We start from the raw sequence: 21,333 nt of genomic DNA, 5'->3' as shown, positions 1-21,333 counted from the left end.
ACCAAAAAATATAAATAAAGTCAACAAGTGGGTTGACACTAATAGTCAGCAAAGATACTACTAGATATAACATATTTAAATATCAGGGGCAACAATTTTTAAAATTCAAATTTTTGAATATCCAAATTTCCAAAGAACAATGGGTTGAGCCTCTCAAAAAATTAAAGAATTCAGGTTAAAGCATATCTACACCTAAAGACTTAAAAAAAAAAAAAAATTTAAATACTCTGAGAGATCATATTCTTAATATAGGGTGTTTCTAACATAGTAATCTCTCAAAGCCAATTCACACCTGAATTTGATGGCAAAAAATAAGTTGTGGAAATTTTCTTGGAAACTTGTTGCTAAATTTGTCAAATTTCCTAGAAAAATAAAAAGATGATTAAAAAATGATTCAATGATAAGGTGACTTATGAGAAATGTTAAATATTTTTACTAATTTGTATGAATTGTGTTTCCTAAAGAGCAGAAAAAAAATAAAAATGTGAAAATATTTTAACATTTTCTGAAAATTTTGGAATTTTTTTTAAATATATGAGCTTTAAACACAAAATAGATCAAAATTTCTTTCTAAAGTTGTTCTAGAAGACAAAATCTCATAATTCACTTGGTTTCCAAAGTTATATGTCGAATTTCAAAAATTGAAAAAAAAAATAATAAAAAAAAAAAAGAATTTGTAAAAAGTATATATGTTATGGATCGGTAGAATTGGGCCACGGATGTGTTACATGGACGATCATATTGTATAAAATATTTACACTTTAGTTGAATTTAGAAGCAATGGACGCAAAGAAAGATGGAGGACCTAGATGCTGCTCTCACTGAGTGTCATGGCTAGGCTGTTTCCTTCCTCTTCAAATGTTCGTAGATGTTGCTCTGAACTTTGCCACCATTCCAATGATGGTTATTGAATATTACATGTCCCTGTAAATGCACCCTTGGATGAAACTTGCCTTTTGATAGGAAATGGGGCAGGCTCATAGTGTGGGCTGTGTTTACCTACTTCAAGCCTGCTGCTTAGGGTTGAGCCGATCTTGACTTTTCAGGATCGATTTTAAAATCCGATTTCCGATCATTTTTCATTTGAACCCGATCTCGATCCCAATTCCGATCCCAATGCAAGTCAATGGGATTTTTTTATTAATCGGAGATCGGATTTTAAAAACAATCCTATTCACTATACAGCATGGAATCTAACAAATGAATGCTTTAATTGTTAGAATCCACGCTGTGTAGTGAATCACTAAGTAGCCAGAGGATTTTTATTTATTTTTTTTAATCCTCTGGCTACTTAGTCTCCCCTGGTGTCCACTTACCTGCAGAGATGGCTGCTCCGGTGCCCGGTGTTCTTCGCCTCGCTGCTGCTCCACGCTGCTCTTCTCGCCTCGCTTCCCCCTGCCTCCCAGGTTAGGAGAGTGTGGGCGGGTTAGGCCACAAGCCCCACCTTCCTAGCTCTTTAAACACTAACCTGGGAGGAGTCGGCAGTGAGGCGAGAAGAACTGCATGGAGTGGCAGTGAGTCGAAGAAGAAGGAGAACACCGGGCACCATCTCTGCAGGTAAGTAGCTACTAGAGATGTTAGTTTAGTCTCCCATTAGAATGAATGGAGACAGCCGGCATGCAGGGGGTTAAGGCTGTGTGTCGGCTGCTTCCATTCATTCCTATGGAACCGCAGCGGAGCCTTCACACTGAGTATACACTCCACTCAGAATGAGCAGAGCGTATACTCAGTGTGAAGGCTAAGCAAAGCATTGTGGGAAATAGTACCGATCTTGGTCCAACCTATAAAGATCGTGTTTGGAATTCCGATCGCGATCGTGAAATTTTCTCGATCGCCAATTGGAATCCGATCTTTTCCGAACACGATCGCTCAACCCTACTGCTGCTCCTTCACCCTTATGTCCTCCTTCCTATACCCTAAGGCCATCAAAAATAAAATTGCCTTCAACTACGTTCATCCAATCCCTAACTTTGTCAGAATCCCGGTTGGACTTTGTACACATTGCATGTGCATTGTATACACGCAACCTAACACTGGGGAATTACTGAGAATGAGCTGATAATTGGCCCATTATAAGGGCCCTGAAAACTGTATATAAAATGACAAAAAAATTTATAAAATTATAATTGAATGGACAATTTTTGGACGGCTCTACACCTCTGGCACGTCACATACATCTTGGATTGGGAATCTGATGTTAAAAATGTACCGCTCACCCCTGGATCAGATACTATCTATTTTTTTTTTTTTTTTTTTACTTTTTTAGGATCTTAAATATTTTAGAACCACCAGCCATACAATATAGCGGAGAAGTAACATCTGCTCATTTACCTGATTGTCGTCTAGGGAAATACTTACCAGCCCGTCATCATAATTATCATAAAAAAATAATTCATACAGAGTCCTTATGGGGCTCCTCCGAAATGACTGCTCTCCAGTATATAAGACACCTCCATCTATTAGAGATTAGATACATAGATACAGGCGAAGGCTGAAGTATCCGGGGAATTGTAAGTAGAAGACACACAGACTACTCCTAGTAAGTCCGTCATACACCTGCTGCATACACAGACTGTATTAGTGGGATCATATACGTAATTCTACTGTTACTACTCACCCATAACATGTTATAGTCCAGAAAAAGCTAATTATTCAGTCTTTAGAAAATTCAGTGGAAATTGGAGAGAAATTTATCAAGTCTTTGGAGCCAACATCGGAGTCTTCAGTCTGAAATTTTTGTCCAAGCCATATTTTTTTCCACCAATCACAATATAAAAAATGAAATTATCCCAAAAAATTCCACCAACTCATAACTGGAGCAGATTTGATATTCTGTCAGAGACAGATTTTAATCTAGATAACATATCAAATGCCAGGAAATTCAGGATTAAATTTTCATTTTTTCAGAAATATAATTTATTTTTGTAAAAATTTACCGTACGTATTCGTATTTCAATTTCTGTATCATGGTGCTAAAGGTGACTAAAATTCTACAAATTATTTTTGAGAAATCCCACAATATTTATTTTAAGAATCTACAAATGTACAAAAACCAGAAACATAGGTAAAGTTTATCTTCTTATTGGCTAAAATAAAATGTAAAAAATATGTAAATTGAATTCAAATAAAAGTGAAGAGAATATTTTTTGTAACTAATTTGTAATTCTGATTATTGAAAATTCTTTAAATGTATATAACATAGTAATGACACATGATCTATTGCTGACATAGAGGTGATATGGCATGTTTTCCATTCACAGCTGAACCAATGGATAACTACCGGAACATGGTCCATCTGTATATGGCATTTATTGAGATCCTTCTCTTACACCCAAGGTCAGTTTTTCACTCCATGGGTCAGATGTGTAGATTACCTTCTATATCAGACCTAGAGGGGATAAGACAATCTGGTGATATCATGGTCGGAGTTTTATTACCTATCAACACTGATAAGATCTACCAAAAACTTACCTTCAACGTCCGGCCTCCCAAGACCAACTGCACATTGTAAGTCCGTCTTGAACTATTGTATGTTTGTTGTTGATATATCATATAATTTCCATCACTCTCCATGTACAAAAATAAACTATAGAAAGTTTAATACAAATTTCTTTCTTTCTTGGAGAGCTGGGGTCACGGGTACAAGTTACAAATTTTGGTTTATCATCCAAAGGAGCCACAGAAGGTTCAAATATTGTATCAGTATAAGTAGACTTATAAGAAATGGTCAAGGATATTTATAGCAAATGGTCCAGGGTGAGCAGGTCCTCGAAAATGTGATAGTGAGGGTCAAAGGTCCATCCTTAGATGTTCTCCACTGAGATCTTTTACAAATTGTCTCCTCATCTCTCTCCCGAAATTCTCACTTTGTTACCATTGTTGCAATTCTGAAAAATATCTTGCAGTTATTATTAGAGATGAGCGAACAGTAAAATGTTTGAGGTTCGATATTCGTTTCGAGTAGCCCCTCAATATTCGACTACTCGAATCGAATATCGAACCCTATTATAGTCTATGGGGGGAAAATGCTCGTTTCAGGGGTAGGCAACGTTCAATCAAATTATACTTACCAAGTCCACGAGTGAGGGTCGGGCTGGATCCTCTGTGCAGTCTTCTCCTTGCAGCGTCCTCGCGGCGTCTTCCGGCTCTTCATTCACTCTGCCAGGCATCGGGCCTCGGCAGAGCCGACTGCGCATGCCCGCACTACAAGCGGACATGCGCAGTCAGCTCTGCACAGGCCCGCGGGGAAGCTGCACGGAGAAGACTTCTAAAGGCAGGAGAAGAACCAGCGTTGATTGGCTGACTGTATAGCATTCGGCCAATCAATGCTGGTTCTGCATCAAACTTTTACATTCGAACAGCGAGTGGTACTCGAACGAGTATTTCGAACACCGTAGTATTCGATCGAATACCTACTCGATCGAGTACTACTCGCTCATCTCTATTGAATACGTTATAATTATAATTGTCAACCTTAATGCAGGTTTTGGTATCTATATGCCATAAAAAAAATATTTGCTCTCCCCAGATTCCTTGGATTTGAGTATTGCTCACATTGGTGCATGGTGGTAATAGGGTAGGGTGGCCTTTAAACAAACTAGGGAAATAAAGGGCCCGAAAAAAGGTTGATGTCCCTCTTGGGTGGAAGTAAGGTATACTTTGCTTCTTTTCTATGGATATCAGAGTCTCTTTCTGCAGTCATTCATCTTAGTTTCTCGGGTACTTTTTATCTTCCTTGATAATTCTAACCTTCTTGGTGGGTCTTGTTCATCTCTTTTTTTTTATTTATAGGATTTGTTATATTGCCATAGTAGTTTGCTCCTATTCACAATGGAAAAAACTATATATAAAGAGCCAACATGGATTTTTGTGTACCATTAAGTTTATCATGATCGTGCCTGAAGGTTGGGGTTACAATTTTTCAAAAAATTCTTTAATGACTATCTGAAACTTCCCCACTGTGGGACTATTAAAGGATTATCTTATCTTATAATTCGACTAAATTGTAAAAAAAATATATAACAAGAAATAATGATATAAAAATCAGACAAAATGGTAAATATGTTTCTTCCCCTTTCTGTTGTGTGTAGGTTCAGCCTGGAATATTACCACCGGGTCCAGTCATTCCTGTTTACAATTGAGGAAATCAACAAAGATCCCAATATTCTACCGAACATGACATTAGGATTCCAGATGTATGACCCGTGTAATATACCTCACTATGATTTACAAGGAGCTTTACAGTTCCTGACTGACTCTAGTAAGACTATTACCGGCAACCAATGTAATTCTAGACCTCTCTTCACTGCTGTTATGGGGGCCACAGTTTCCTCCAATTCAATCATCTTGGCTCATGTTTTGGGGACCATCAAATACCCGCAGGTAAGAAGTGATAATCACTCTATAGGGGGCACCATAGATCCCATCCCATTGATCATCGTTTATACGTCCCCTGATGCCATGTTATGTCTATTTGTAATGACTTTTGGTTCACACCATTCTCTTGATATTTTTGGAAGTCCACTCAATGTCCCTTGTGTTGTTTATCACGCATTTCTAAAGGATTTGGCCACCACCACACAGTGAGTGTACCTCCAAGAGGTCCTGTATTTTTTGTTTATGCTTGATGGGTTCTTGGGTGGGATTGATCTTTGAGCATGCATCGTGTCTCCTTACCCAGTCACCACTGATACTCTATAGATAGATTTCTTCTGACCCCAGAGTATAATAAGAGGAAGCCCGGGGGAGATGAAGAGAAATGATAAATGCTGAAATTCACTCCGTCCTGAATTTTTTTTTCCAGCTTTCCAGGACACCAAACAATATTGAATGGTACCATTATGATGTACAATTTATCCCACAAAAAATAAGCCCTCATACTATACTGAATCGAAAAGTAAAAAATGATGGCTTTTCTTGCTTACCAGTGACTTCTATGTCCTTGACTAACATCACCTGTTCGACTCCTGAACTCTCCAACTAGATTTCTACTACTACATTTAATGACCATCTCTAGTTTTCTGTTTGCCCCCCACGACACCCCCCCCTTTGTACTGTACATTGTTCAAAGTTGACCCCAAATCTATATTTTTTTGCATCAAACTATATTACATTTGCATATTCTTTTAAATTTTCAGATCAGTCCATTTTCCAGTGTTCCCCTCTTAAGTAACCGGAAAATGTTTCCATCCTTCTTCAGGACTCTCTTGAGTGACGTGGTCCAGTCTAAAGCATTGGCTCAGCTTATTCTCAGCTTTGGTTGGACCTGGATTGGTCTTGTGGCTCTTGACAACGATTACGGCCTTCAGGGAATTCAGCCTATAAAAGAAGAAATAGTCAAGGCCGGAGCTTGTGTGGCCTTCATGGAATATATTCGGCTTGGCCAACCAGATCGCAACGCCCCACGTATAGTACAGGTCATAAAAGAGTCCACAGCTACGGTTATAGTTATGTTTTCTATTGAAGCTGACTTAGTTCCTATTTTGAATGAGATGGTAAAGCAGAATATCACCGGGAAGATCTTTATTGCCAATGCCGGTTGGGCCAGATCAGTGTTATTGTCCGTTACAAATTATCTTCCAGTTTTATCTGGTACTCTTGGATTTGTAAGCGAAGATTATGTTGTCCAAGGATTAAGTCAATTTTTGGCCGAGATCCATCCATCTACATCCAAAACAGAAACATTGACCAAGATGTATTGGGAGAAAGTCTTCACTTGCCAATTTCTTCCTGAAAACCAAACAGCTTTGTTAGGAAAATCAGTGAAGATATGCACGGGATCGGAACGTATAGAAGATGTCAGGAACAAGTCCAACTATATCTCCAGCCTGAAATCAACTTATACTATGTTTGCTGCAGTCTACCTTGTAGCCAAAGCTTTAGATGATATGAAAATTTGCAAAGTAGGTGAGGGGCCGTTCATCAATGGGAGCTGTGCAGACATCTGGAACTTCAAACCATGGCAGGTAATAATATATTATATTGTATGTGCTGTAAAAAGCCAATTGTCAGACAGTAAGAGATGTAAGGGAACCATGGCTGTGGCTAATAGAAAAGTGGGGAAAAGCAGTGCCATGGTAGAGGTAGCGCAATCTCAGTTTGTGTCTGCACCAATGGTTTCAGGATTTAGCCCCACAACCTCAATCACATAATTGTCCAACTTTTCCCACCAATCACTAATATTATAAGAGAAAGGGTTCAAACAAGCATTCAGGTCTCCATCGTTCGCGTCTGCATGGGTACAGATTTAAAAAGCAGTAACCCGTGGACAACCACAGACACCATAGACTAAAATGGGGTGCACCAGATTTCCACCCAGTTTGCCAATTGAAGTAACCTTACTATGATTACAGAAGTAAAATAAAAAAAACACTGTGTTTAAAGACAATCTGTCACCACCTCCATAACTATAGTTTATCACATCCTTCGATAGTTGGCCCACCACTGATTTCAGTACAGTTGGAATTTTTTTTCTAACCCCCACCATTCCTGAGCAACTGATAGTTGAGGAACTGAAACCTATTCATTGAGCATGAACATTCTCACATTCTCCTATAGGCTCTTGAGATTCTGTCCAATGATATTATGTTGACTTCTTATCTAGAATAACCTTATTGATTCTTTCTCACTAAATCTTCTTCCCCACTTTAGCTCACTTACTATATTCGGAGGGCTCGGCCTAACATTAAAGTGAACAATGCACCTTATTTTGATGAGAACGGGGATCCTCCGGGGGTCTACGCCATTATCAACTGGCAGATGAAGCCTGACAGAACCATGACACATGTCAAGATAGGCTACTATAATAATACAGCTCCTCCTCATCGGACTCTGACCATGAACTCGAGTCAGATCATGTGGAACCTGAAGAGTAAACAGGTGGGAAGAAATAGAAATACCAACAAGATATTTTGATTTTTTTTTTTATTACTGTAGCATGTTTCAGAGGAACACACTGCTTCTGCATGAGTTGCACCATAAATAGACCCGCTAAGGCTCTCAAGATCCCACACAAACCTGTAGCTTGCCCTGGAAGCCAAGACCAATATCAGCAGAGCAAGAACAGCAACAAAACTTCTCTCGGTGTCAGACTAATGACCTTTGGCACACACAGTAGATGTCCAGTTCCCACAGGTGTTCTTGCTCAGAACTCATTCCCAGACACCATCGCTTCAGCACTAGCTTTCACAACAGTAGGTTCAGCTCCAGCCTCCACCATACAGATGGAATGCTGGTCCAGTAGCAATGGAGGTGGAAGACCTCTCTTTTGTCCTCCTGCCTGTTGTAGCACGTGAACACTGTATGTGAAATAGTGTCAAAATAACACTACCCAACTCACAGCTATAGCGCTACCAAGTCAAAGAGACATTGTACCGCCCTCTTTCTACAAACCGCCAAGTCAAGTTAGATGTGATAACTTGTATTAAAGTGTTATAATGGTGGTGCACTCTATGGCGCACTCCAATCACAGGCATCAGTAGTCCTCTGGGGCCAATGACACAACCCAGAAGGCCAGAAGATACCAGGAGCTGACCAAAGAGGACACCAAGGAAGAAACAGATAAGGCAAATCCAGAAGAGGTGAGGGAAGGTGAGTTTCACTATTTATTATTTTACTCCCATAAGAGACCACAGAGTATAATAATAATATGGTCCGAAAGAAAATGGGTCAAAGAACCTCATGGATATTCAAGAAAGTAATCTCTCGAGGTCTGTCCATCTCTAGTAAAGACCCAAACAAGTGGCCAAATTTTGAAAGGTGGTGGCTTCTACCAGCTTACAGTCGTGCACCCTTAGGCCAGCCATGAATTTTACTTCTCCGGTGTCTAAGTGTGCATATTGAATCATGTCACTTACATGGCATCTTAAAGTCATAAAACTAAATTTTTAATGTTTCTAGGTGCCAACCTCAAGTTGTAGTGACAGCTGCACCATGGGATTCAGGAAGACCGTCCTGCAAGGAAAACCACCATGTTGCTATGCCTGTGTCCCATGTCTACAAGGAGAGATCTCAAATCACACAGGTGATATTCCGGAGAATATGTCTTTTAACCAAAACTCGCTTAGGCTAGGGCTCTACGGGCCAGAAACGACGTGATTTGGCATTTTACAGTAACTACAAAGTGGATGGGATTCTTGCGAATACTCTGCCCACTTTGCGATAAAAACTGTGGCGTGGACACACCGCGATTTCCAAAACTGCATGGTTCCAAATCCATGGACCACCAGAATGGCAGAGACCAAGTAACTATAACAATGGACGTCAGATGGGAACCTTCCTTCTTGAAAAAGTTTCACTTGAAGGACCTTGTACAATGTTAGACCCTTCAAGCATCCTATCTACCTAAACTTAAATAAATCCAACCTGGACAACTTGAGAGCAGCCATCTTTACAATAATACATCTGTCCTACATGTTCACACCACAATATCTAGTCAGATTTATTCCACTATTGTCCTTCATTCCTTTGTATTTTAGAAGCTTGATATCTAGCAATCCAATATAAGATCAGTTCAGGGTAGCCTCCATGCTTCCGCTTTGGTTTCCAACTGTAATTTACCACCTGTCTCCCTATATTGCTTCTAAATGTCTATATTCTTTGTGGTTTTTTTAAACTTTTTTCTTTTCAACGTTATCTAACACAGTATAAAAAAAAAAAAAAAAAAAAAAAAACAGAAAACTACACAAACAAATTTTTTCTATCTATAGATTCCATGAACTGCTTCAGATGTCCCTGGGACCAATGGCCAAATCCAGAAAAATCAAGATGCCTCCCAAAACCTATTGAGTTCTTGTCTTATGAAGATAGTTTAGGAGTCTCCTTAGCTGCAACCAGCATGATGTCCTCGATTGTCCCAGCTCTTGTCTTAGGGCTTTTCTTCCACCATAACAACACGCCACTTGTGAAAGCCAGCAATTACTCCCTTAGTTGTCTTCTACTGATGTCCCTCAGTCTTTGCTTCTTCTGCTCTTTGGGATTTATTGGTTATCCTGATCATGGTAAATGTCTCCTACGTCAGGTGTCCTTTGGTCTGGTCTTCACTCTCTGCGTTGCATGTATTTTGGCCAAGACTGTCATGGTGGTTTTTGCTTTCATGGCCACTCAACCAGGAAGCAGCCTGAGAAAATGGACAACCCTAAGAGTCTCCTACTCCATTATTTGTATCTGTCTCCTTCTACAATTACTATTGTGTATCACTTGGATGTCACTGTCTCCTCCATCACCACAATACAACACAGAAGATAAACCAGATCTCATCATTGTGGACTGTAATGATAGGTCACACATGGCCTTCTGGGTCATGCTTGGTTATCTCTTTCTTCTGGCCACCATTAGTTTCATAGTGGCCTTCTTGGCCAGAAAACTTCCAGACAGTTTTAATGAAGCCCAGTTTATCACATTTAGTATGTTGGCCTTTCTTAGTGTTTGGATATCTTTTATTCCATCCTCTCTTAGTGCCCGGGGCAAATATACAGTCGCCATGGAGGTATTTGCCATCCTGGGGTCTAGTTGGGCGTTACTGATCTGTATGTTTTTTCCTAAATGTTTCATATTACTCTTCAGACCAGAGATGAACTCTAAGGAATATCTTATGATGAGAAATAAGAATAAAGGTACAACAAGCTAATTATAGACAATAAATATTGAAATACATGGTGTCTATTGTGCTTAAAAAAACTAACAACCTTGCATAGACATGATCCTACATCAATGTTTTTAGATGTAAATGTATAGAAGAAGAACATTTCAAGATTTCACAAACAGGTCCATAGTTTCCAATGGTTCTCCAAAAAACTTTTCCAAAAGATTGAGGTGGTTTTCTGCACATTATTTCCTGAACATAGAAGTCATCTTCTGCCATTTCACTTCTTCTTAAGTGTAAACTGTCATGTCTTTTGTGTTGCTAACATTGTCCCTACAACTACCTCATCCAAACACATGAACAGCCACCTCATGTAGGCCTCAAGCTTGTTTCCAACCCCTGGGCGTGTAAAGTGTCCTAACTGAACTATAACATGCTCAAAGACATCAAAAATGGAAAACTAGATTTTGGAAGAGAGACAGGGGAGAGGGAATATAGATAAATTATTTTGGATCACAGGCCAAATTTGATGATCTTCTTAAACTCTACAGGGAAGTAGGTCTTCAACTCTTAGCAGGTTTAGAGAGGACACTTACAAGTATCTAACCCCTTGAAGAACTTGTCAATTTACCATCAGCGTCTCTACAGGTATGTGAAACGTTGCACATTGAAATCAATGAGGTGAATTCGGTGATGATCCTAGACTAGAGAATCACCTTATTATTTGTGAGCTTCCAATTCTTAAATACAACTCTGGAGAAAAGGGAAAATTCCAGCCGAGTAGACAATAAACACCAGATTCTGTAGCATGTGAGAAGTCTTCTGCTCCAAGACCTCCCAGTAATACTTATTTAAAAGCTTTGAGACTTGTCTTTATATATTACATCCAATGAGAATGGTGCCTTTAGGGTGTCGCCTCCGATCAGAACCACCAACAGTATAAGATGCAAGAATTAACAGAACGTTTAAGAGAGATAACTTTCTTGATCTGTGTACACATAGGACATCTATCCTACACAAATGAAACATATGGAAAATATCAGCAGCTACCAGTTATCAAAATTATGAAATTATACTTAACTCTATAGGCACTGAACCCTATAGGAACTGATGATGTAGCAGTGCGCTTACTCCGAAGATGCAGTCAAGCTCAGTGCACGGCCAGCACTGCTACATCTCGGCATAGGAATGCATTGACCAGCGTTGATTGGCCGAATGCCATACAGAGTATAGCATTCGGCCAATCAACGCTGGTTCTACCGGAGGAGGGAGTCTAAGATCTGTCCACAGCAGTCTCCATTGTGGTCCAATATTAGACTCCGCCTCCTCACAGACGAGCCCCCGACAGAACCAGCATAAATTGGCATTGATAATGCTTTACTCTGTATGGCATTCGACCAAGCAATGCTGGTCAATGCATTCCTATGGGAAAAAGTCAGCTCCTGCATATCGCAAGCTGACAGGGATCCCGACATAATACAGTGACTTGGGCATGTTATATGTCCCCAGACCTGCTTCCCCTGCTGTCCCAGTTGCATTCCAGGGTGTTGGCATCATTTCCTAGGGTGTCATAGTGGACTTGGTGACTCTCCTGAGTCGAATGGTGGGATCCCCTGAAACGAAGCATTTTTCCCCATAGACTATATTCGGCTATTCGAAACGAATATTGAATATTTTACTGTTCGCTCATCTCTAATAAACAACATACCTCTGTTCTATATGTCAGGTAGACAGTTGGACGCAGTTGAATATGGTTGGGCGAGGTGGTCTTAGCCACTGTCTATTACGCGAGTATAGCATCTAGTAGATCATTACAGTCAACCTGGTGATCATGTTATCCCATCACTAAGGTTCAGAGCTCTTCCCCTAAGAGTTGCCTGAATTACTTTGCCTTTGTGACATTTCATCTGCAGAGTAATTGATGTAATTTTTCTCTTGGGAAATGGAGGTGCCAGAACCCCCAAGTGTTAAGGACGTGACAATCATCAGAGAACGGTCTATATAAAGGTCTAGCATGGATACTGTGTAAGTTATAAGAAGAGAATAAGAGTCATGAGACACGTCTTAGCCTCACTGCACCTCCTGAAGCCATATTCATCCAGTCCACCTTCTCCAGCCAGAACTTCGAGACCCATGTGTCCTCCTCTGAGGTTTCTGAGGAGCTTTTACATTGGACATAACTTCATAATCCTTCCATTAGCATTCATTCTATTAGCATTCAACTATGGATCAGCTAAAAATCTTTGACCTAATGGTAAGCAAATTCTGGCCCGTCGTGCAATTTTAGTCAACCCAACTCTTTGAAGGAAACTTGGAGAACTTGTAGAACACCCACCAATGTTAAGACTGGTTCAACAGCTAGACCATATAGACACAATAGAGATGTAGTGATGGAGAATTTGTTCTCCAACTATAGCATGTGTGCATGATACAAGCCTATTTTGGACAACCAAAATAACTACGTGATAGTACTCAGACTTGGTTCATTATAGATCCTTCTGGTGGCCGATAAGGACCTTGGAAGGTTCAGGCCTTGTTGAAGATAAAAATGTCTCCATAATATTGGAATCTAAAACCTACCATAAGGGAATTGTCCACTTTAGCACAGTAGTATAGTACAGTTGTCTCCACACACGCATCTTTCACAACCTGACAATCTTCAGTATTTTTTTAGGGCCGAACAGTTGAGCCCTCCGTATCACAATTTCTAAAATATTTGTACCCACTTCTCTCTGCAGCTCAATATAGAGATGCCCCGCAGAGTCTTTTGGGCTCTACTCCTGTTTTATCAAATTAGGGTCACCAGTTCCTGGCCAGATGGGGGCGCATGCCGGCTGACATCAGCCTCAGAACTGGACAGGATGACCCAACATGGAGACGTGATGATAGGAGCCATCATACCACTTCACCTGGACAGGATTTATCAAAAAATTTACTTTGACCAGACACCTCCGAAGACCATGTGCACCATGTAAGTCGGGACAATTTTTTTTTACTTTCTGGGTTGCGCTAAATATGAGATAGGAAGATATATCGTATACAAATGTGTCGTCTGTGCTAGAAATCAAGCTACAACGGCGCAATTTATTGTGAGAGAATGGTGTTGTTTTTGGTTTAGCTCTGCCTCCGAATCTACTGAGATCTGACGATGACTAACTCAGCTCTGCTACCTCCATCTATACTGAATGTCCCGGAAGAATATTGACACTGCATTATAACCGTAATAATTACTACAGACTGGAGATGTATTGTCTATAGTCATAACTATTGGTTCTGCTTGTATCCAGACTACAGGTGTAACATCTGTGGTAAATGTACTGCTATATACCATACACAGCCTGTATATACCTCCATGTCCTGCCGTATCTCATCTTGTATCCAGACTACAGGTGTAACATCTGTGGTAAATGTACTGCTATATACCATACACAGCCTGTATATACCTCCATGTCCTGCCGTATCTCATCTTGTATCCAGACTACAGGTGTAACATCTGTGGTAAATGTACTGCTATATACCATACAGATGCTGTATATACCTCCATGTCCTGCTGTATCTCATCTTGTATCCAGACTACAAGTGTAACATCTGTGGTAAATGTACTGCTATATACCGTACAGAGCCTGTATATACCTCCATGTCATGCCGTATCTCATCTTGTATACAGACTACAGGTGTAACATCTGTGGTAAATGTACTGCTATATACCATACACAGCCTGTATATACCTCCATGTCTTGCTGTATCTCATCTTGTATCCAGACTACAAGTGTAACATCTGTGGTAAATGTACTGCTATATACCGTACAGAGCCTGTATATACCTCCATGTCATGCCGTATCTCATCTTGTATACAGACTACAGGTGTAACATATGTGGTAAATGTACTGCTATATACCATACACAGCCTGTATATACCTCCATGTCCTGCAGTATCTCATCTTGTATCCAGACTACAGGTGTAACATCTGTGGTAAATGTACTGCTATATACCATACAGAGCCTGTATATACCTCCATGTCCTGCCGTATCTCATCTTGTATCCAGACTACAGGTGTAACATCTGTGGTAAATGTATTGCTATATACCATACAGAGCCTGTATATATCTCCATGTCCTGCCGTATCTCATCTTGCATCCAGACTACAGGTGTAACATCTGTGGTAAATGTATTGCTATATACCATACAGAGCCTGTATATACCTCCATGTCCTGCTGTATCTCATCTTGTATCCAGACTACAGGTGTAACATCTGTGGTAAATGTACTGCTATATACCATACAGAGCCTGTATATACCTCCATGTCCTGCCGTATCTCATCTTGTATCCAGACTACAGGTGTAACATCTGTGGTAAATGTATTGCTATATACCATACAGAGCCTGTATATATCTCCATGTCCTGCAGTATCTCATCTTGTATCCAGACTACAGGTGTAACATCTGTGGTAAATGTACTGCTATATACCATACACAGCCTGTATATACCTCCATGTCCTGCTGTATCTCATCTTGTATCCAGACTACAGGTGTAACATCTGTGGTAAATGTACTGCTATATACCATACAGAGCCTGTATATACCTCCATGTCCTGTCGTATCTCATCTTGTATCCAGACTACAGGTGTAACATCTGTGGTAAATGTACTGCTATATACCATACAGAGCCTGTATATATCTCCATGTCCTGCCGTATCTCATCTTGTATCCAGACTACAGGTGTAACATCTGTGGTAAATGTACTGCTATATACCATACACAGCCTGTATATACCTCCATGTCCTGCCGTATCTCATCTTGTATCTATACTACAGGTGTAACATCTGTGGTAAATGTACTGCTATATACCATACAGATGCTGTATATACCTCCATGTCCTGCTGTATCTCATCTTGTATCCAGACTACAGGTGTAACATCTGTGGTAAATGTACTGCTATATACCGTACAGAGCCTGTATATACCTCCATGTCATGCCGTATCTCATCTTGTATACAGACTACAGGTGTAACATATGTGGTAAATGTACTGCTATATACCATACACAGCCTGTATATACCTCCATGTCCTGCCGTATCTCATCTTGTATCCAGACTACAGGTGTAATATCTGTGGTAAATATACTGCTATATACCATACACAGCCTGTATATACCTCCATGTCCTGCTGTATCTCATCTTGTATCCAGACTACAGGTGTAACATCTGTGGTAAATGTACTGCTATATACCATACAGATCCTGTATATACCTCCATGTCCTGCCGTATCTCATCTTGTATCCGGACTACAGGTGTAACATCTGTGGTAAATGTACTGCTATATACCATACACAGCCTGTATATACCTCCATGTCCTGCTGTATCTCATCTTGTATCCAGACTACAGGTGTAACATCTGTGGTAAATGTACTGCAATATACCATACACAGCCTGTATATACCTCCATGTCCTGCCGTATCTCATCTTGTATCCAGACTACAGGTGTAACTGTTGTATGTCCGTCTCACAGCGGGGCGAGGTAGGACATAGTGTATATGAGTTCTTGGATATTAGAGAGCTTAGATGAAGGGACAATCCCAGACAGCAGTTGTTGTTAAGGTTTTACTTCTCTTCACACAGTCTCCACAGCTATCACATACAGTACATGAGTCTTTCATAACAGATATCACTGTATACTGGCAGTTGTACTTATCACTGGGAAAGATGGATGTCTCAGTCAGTTCTGGCCTTCAGCTGCTCAGCTAAACTCCCTTCTGTTATCACTGTTCTGTTCTACAGTCCCAAGTTTCTAGCTTTGCTTCAGGACCAACATGGCATCTCTCTTCCCTTTTCCTATTACTCCCCTGGATCACTGTCTCCCTCCCAGCACACCCTGCTGTGTCACTGACCACTTCCTGTGTCTCTTGTTAGAGCTTTAACTCCACAGGTGCTGGATGATTTTACATCATGGCTGCAGTCTATCTCTACCTGTCACACTCTCCCCCGCTAATTTCATGTCGTCCCTGACATTGGCCCAAAAATATGGCCTACGTATGGTTAATTTGGACCCAATTGGAACTGTCCTTACTCAAAGGTCAACACCCCTTTTTCCTGATTGTAGGACGTCTCCCACATCCAGGATCCCAGTATCTAACTGGTGGATGTCTCCATTGTCCCTTCTACTGTCCTTAGTGAAGAGATGTGAGACAGTGTCCATAGTACTTCCCTTAACATTAACACATCAACGATAACCATAACCTGACTAAACATAACATTAACAATAACCTTCTTTTCATTCTTCAGCTGGAGCTCTTCCTCCGTCTTCAACCAGCTCTGAACAACTATCCTGAAAGTAGGTTGATTCTATTCAAGATAACCAAACCAGTCTATTCATCACAGTTAAAGTCCTCAGTAAAGTAGATTGTTGGTAGATACCACTCTGGTTGGTTTACCTGACCCTTAGGTGTCCACACCTGTCTGAACTGGACAGTTCTTGGTACTTCTCTTGGTTCTCCTAGAGTGTCATACATCAGGATCACCGGTTTTCTTACTTCTCTACTTGATACTTTCCTGCTGGGTAGTTCTCTTGATGATTCAGTCCTAGCAGCTCCAATGGTCTCTGCTTCCATGTCGCTTGTTAGTTCATTCTCTGATGTGTTCGGAACTGCATCTGTAGGTCTTTGCTCTTCCATTGGACAACCTATTTCTGCATCCTCTAGGGGTTCCTCTGCTCTTACCTCCTCAACCGTTTCTTCAGTAACTGGTGACGGATCATCTGAGACCATACAATTATTGGGTGCATTTCGAGGTACAAACTCAGGAGCCTCAGGACATAACTCACTTTGTTGAGGAATGTTGGTTCCGCGTCTGTTCGGTATACGGAATACAAGGGTTTGATCTTCCTCATCTGAACTCTCACTGTCATCACTTCCATCAATAAATTCCTTCCTACGTCGTTGTCTGAGAGGTTTTGATCGACGTTTATCAACTTCCTGAATAGCTTGCTGTGGTGGCAGGTAATCACATGGTAGGAGTAGATTTTGGTGCAATATTCTTGTTTTATTATCTCCTATTTCTGTTCTTACTTCATAAACAGGGCTGTCATCAGATTTTCTCCTCACAACCACATAAACCTTCTCTTCCCAATATGATCGAAGTTTTCCTGGACCCCCTTTCTCTCGTAGGTTTCTGACTAACACACGACTTCCCGGTGTCAATTCCGCTCCATGACATCTTCTGTCATAGTATTCTTTGCTCTTTTTCTGCTCTTCTGCATTCACTTTTGATGCTATGTTGTAGGCTTCATTCATACGTTCCCTCCATACCCGGACATACTCAGGATACGTCTTGTATGTTTCTGAAACTGGGGTATCAAACATAATATCAATGGGTAGTCTTGGGGATCGACCAAACAAAAGGAAGAATGGCGAGTAACCTGTTGCTTCACTCTTGGTGCAGTTATAGGCATGTACCATTTTTGTTACAGAATTCTTCCAATCTCTTTTCTCAACAGTTGTCAGAGTCCTCAACATTGACAGTAATGTCCTATTGAAGCGTTCTACTTGTCCGTTTCCTTCTGGGTGATAGGGCGTAGTGTGCGATCTTTGGATTCTACAGTATTTCCCTAACTTGGCAAAGAGTTGGTTCTCAAACTCTCTTCCTTGGTCATGATGTAACTTGGTAGGAAATCCAAACTTCAGAGCAAAATCATTGAAGATCTTTTCTGCTGCTGTCCTGCCTGATTTATTAGTAGTGGCATACGCTTGAGCAAATCGAGTAAAATGGTCCATTACCACTAGGATGTATTCATATCCACCCTTGCACTGCTCCAGGTGTAGGAAGTCTATTGAAACCATTTCAAACGGATAAGTAGTTTGGATGTGGCCCATGGGTGCTCTGGTCGCCTTGTTAGGATGTTTGTCTTTCAAACATCCACATTTTCTGGTCACAAAACTTTCGATATCTCTTTGCATATAGGGCCAGAAGAACCGTTCACGAATTAGGTTCACCGTTCTTTCTACTCCCAGGTGTCCCATTTCCTCATGGAGTTCTTTGAAAGCCAATCTGTGGTATACTCTGGGTAACACTAACTGTTGGTTCGGTCCTCTCTGACGGTATAAGATACCGTCTGAGCTGAAGTATAGCTTTGACCATTCTCTCAGTAAAGTAGTTACTTCTGGTGATTCCGACTCCCTCTCTCGTCTTCCTGGAACCCTGTTCTGGTCCATATACTGGAGGACTCTTCCAATTGTTTCATCTTCTTGTTGCGCTTTCCTGATAGATTCTTTTGACAGTTGTTGGAGGGACATGGAGGTATAATCTTGTTCCCTCACTTCCATAGCGCTTGCTACTGTCAATGGACACCACAGTGGTGTATATTCCTGCTTCTGAATTTCTATCGCCTGAGTGGTGCTCATAATGGTTCCCGGGCAGATTTCCTCTGAGCAAGCTTGCATAAATTCTTCAGGCTCTAACGGCATCCTAGACAATCCATCTGCATCAGCATTGCATCTTCCTGGCCTGTACTTAATACTGAAGTTGAAGTCAGCCAGTTCTGCTACCCACCTCTGACCAGTCGCGTTCAGTTTTGCTGTCGTGAGGACATAGGTCAAAGGATTATTATCAGTGTAGACCTCAAACTCTTGACTGTAATACAGATAATCCCTAAATCGTTCGCAGATAGCCCACTTCATTGCAAGGAACTCGAGTTTCCCAGAATGTAGATGATAGTTTTTCTCAGCGGCTGTCAATGTTCTGGAACCATAGCCAATGACTCTTAGCTTGCCATTCTGTCGTTGATACAGGGCAGCTCCAAGCCCCACCTGAGAAGCATCACAGTGAAGGACGAAAGGGTGGTTAAAATCTGGATATCCCATGATGGGCGGTTTCACAAGATAATTCACTAGTTCTTTTAGTACTTCCTGGTGTCCTGCAGTCCAATTGATTGGTTGCTGCGCAGAAACAGTGTTTCTTTCCTTTGGCTGTGATCCGCCTCTGGTCTTTTTCCTATTTACTGATGTGGGTGAGCTGATTGGCGCGCCCAAGAGGGTATATAGTGGAGCTGCAATCCGGGAAAAGTTCTTGATGTATGTTCTGTAGTAGGAGAGAAATCCCAAGATCTTCCTCAACTCCCCCACTGTAGATGGAGGCTTGTCTTTCAATGACATTACTGGAGCGATCTCTGCTGGGTCCATGGTATAACCATCTCCAGACACGATTTTTCCCAGAAATCGAACCTGTCTCTTGAAGAATTCACACTTCTTTGGTGTCAACTTTACTGCATGTTGCTGGTAACGTTGGAGTACTGATCTCACATGTTCGACATGTTCAGCAAAGGTCTTGCTGTGTACCACCGTATCGTCTAAGTAAGGCTGGCAAATGTCATCTCTTAATCCTTCTAAACATGTTTCCATACTTCTCTGGAATTCTGCAGGAGCAGAACTAAGTCCAAACGGTATACGGATCCACTCGTACAGTCCCCATGGTGTGATGAAGGCTGTTAAATGTCGGCTGGATTCTTCCACAAAACCTTGGTGATAGGCCTTCCCTTGGTCAAGAACAGAGAACCAGGTACTTCCTGATAAGTTATCCAGCATGTCTTGAATTTTAGGGATTGGGTGCCGGTCAGGGATTGACTTTCTATTCAGTTCCCTGTAGTCACAACAGAGTCTCAATGTACCATCTTTCTTCCTGACACATACGTTCGGGGAGGAATAGGATGATTTAGACTTTTGAATCCATCCCCTGTTGATTAGATCCTGCAGGTATTCTTTCACTTCTTGGTGTAATGGTTTAGGTATAGACATATAACTTTTAGTTACTGGGGTAGTGTCTCTCAAATTGATCTTCAGGTTCAATGAGGGTATACAGCCTATGTCAGAGTCATCTTTAGAGAATGCATGGCATTCTTCCCTCAGCATCTGTTTCACTACCGGCAGTTCTTCAGCACTCAGCTGTTCCAGAGGTACTGGGGGATCCCACAGTTCTGGTGTAGTTTGTACAGGTCTTTCGACTGGACCACCATTATTACTGGGTTGTACCACCGAATTCATGGAGGAGAACTGCACTGGTCTCACATTGGCAGGATACACAGTCTTAATGGTTTCTAGATGGCCTAACACAGTCTTAGGGTTCAGCCTCACTTCATGCTTTGTCGTATTTCTCACTAACACAGCCACCCGAGCAAAACCACCAGTAGGTATAGTCAATATGGTCTCACCTTGAATAATGCCCTCAGGAAGATCTGAAGAGTCTTTCGGTACGAACAGTCTCTCTTGTGGTTTTCTTCCTGGTTCCATTCGTACACCACACTTCACTCTCACCGTTCTATTTGCAGGAATGATGGTTGGACGCGAGCCGAGCTTGACTTCCTTCACCATCACTGTGTTCTGTGCTTCCTTTATCCTGCTGACCACCTTCTCTGCTTCCCTGCTAGATATGGAAAACGAGGTGGCTATGGCATCGATTAACGGTGAGAAGGAATTAGTTCGTTGAATGACCTCATTGATCACATTGTACCCAAGGATCGGTTCTTCAGCCACCTTTGGATCACTTGTGACTAGAAAGGGTACGAGTAACTCAATAGCGTTGTTCCTCTTAGCTTTCAGCTGAAACATCACTTCCACCCAACTTAGAAAAGGAATTTCAGTTTGGTTCACGGCTAGACCACAGAGTTCTACCGGACCCATGAGTTCTGCAACTGGATGAAGACAAGTTTGCGGCAAATGACTCCTTCTCCAATCTTCATTTATAATGCTGGCTTGAGCTCCTGTGT

At 41.1% G+C, this 21,333-nt stretch overlaps 2 protein-coding genes across 2 annotated transcripts in view; one reads left to right on the top strand and one right to left on the bottom strand.

The window, feature by feature from the left end:
* The first annotated feature begins 3,418 nt into the window (after positions 1-3,418).
* Positions 3,419-21,053, top strand: LOC142204404 (extracellular calcium-sensing receptor-like). Its single transcript, XM_075275715.1, has 7 exons — positions 3,419-3,507; positions 5,091-5,382; positions 6,138-6,965; positions 7,651-7,878; positions 8,899-9,022; positions 9,708-10,613; positions 20,896-21,053. The coding sequence occupies exons 1-7, from the start codon at positions 3,419-3,421 to the stop codon at positions 21,051-21,053; spliced, it is 2,625 nt and encodes an 874-aa protein (XP_075131816.1).
* Positions 4,175-21,333, bottom strand: part of KDM6B (lysine demethylase 6B) — a 456,451-nt gene continuing 439,292 nt past the window's right edge. Inside the window, exon 23 of the transcript XR_012716077.1 lies at positions 4,175-4,184. The gene's annotated coding sequence lies outside the window, so the exon portion shown is untranslated. The remainder of the gene's footprint in view (positions 4,185-21,333) is intronic.

Source organism: Leptodactylus fuscus, chromosome 5 (assembly GCF_031893055.1).
Source record: "Leptodactylus fuscus isolate aLepFus1 chromosome 5, aLepFus1.hap2, whole genome shotgun sequence".
NCBI lineage: Eukaryota > Metazoa > Chordata > Amphibia > Anura > Leptodactylidae > Leptodactylus > Leptodactylus fuscus.
This window is presented reverse-complemented; position numbering and strand designations above follow the sequence as displayed.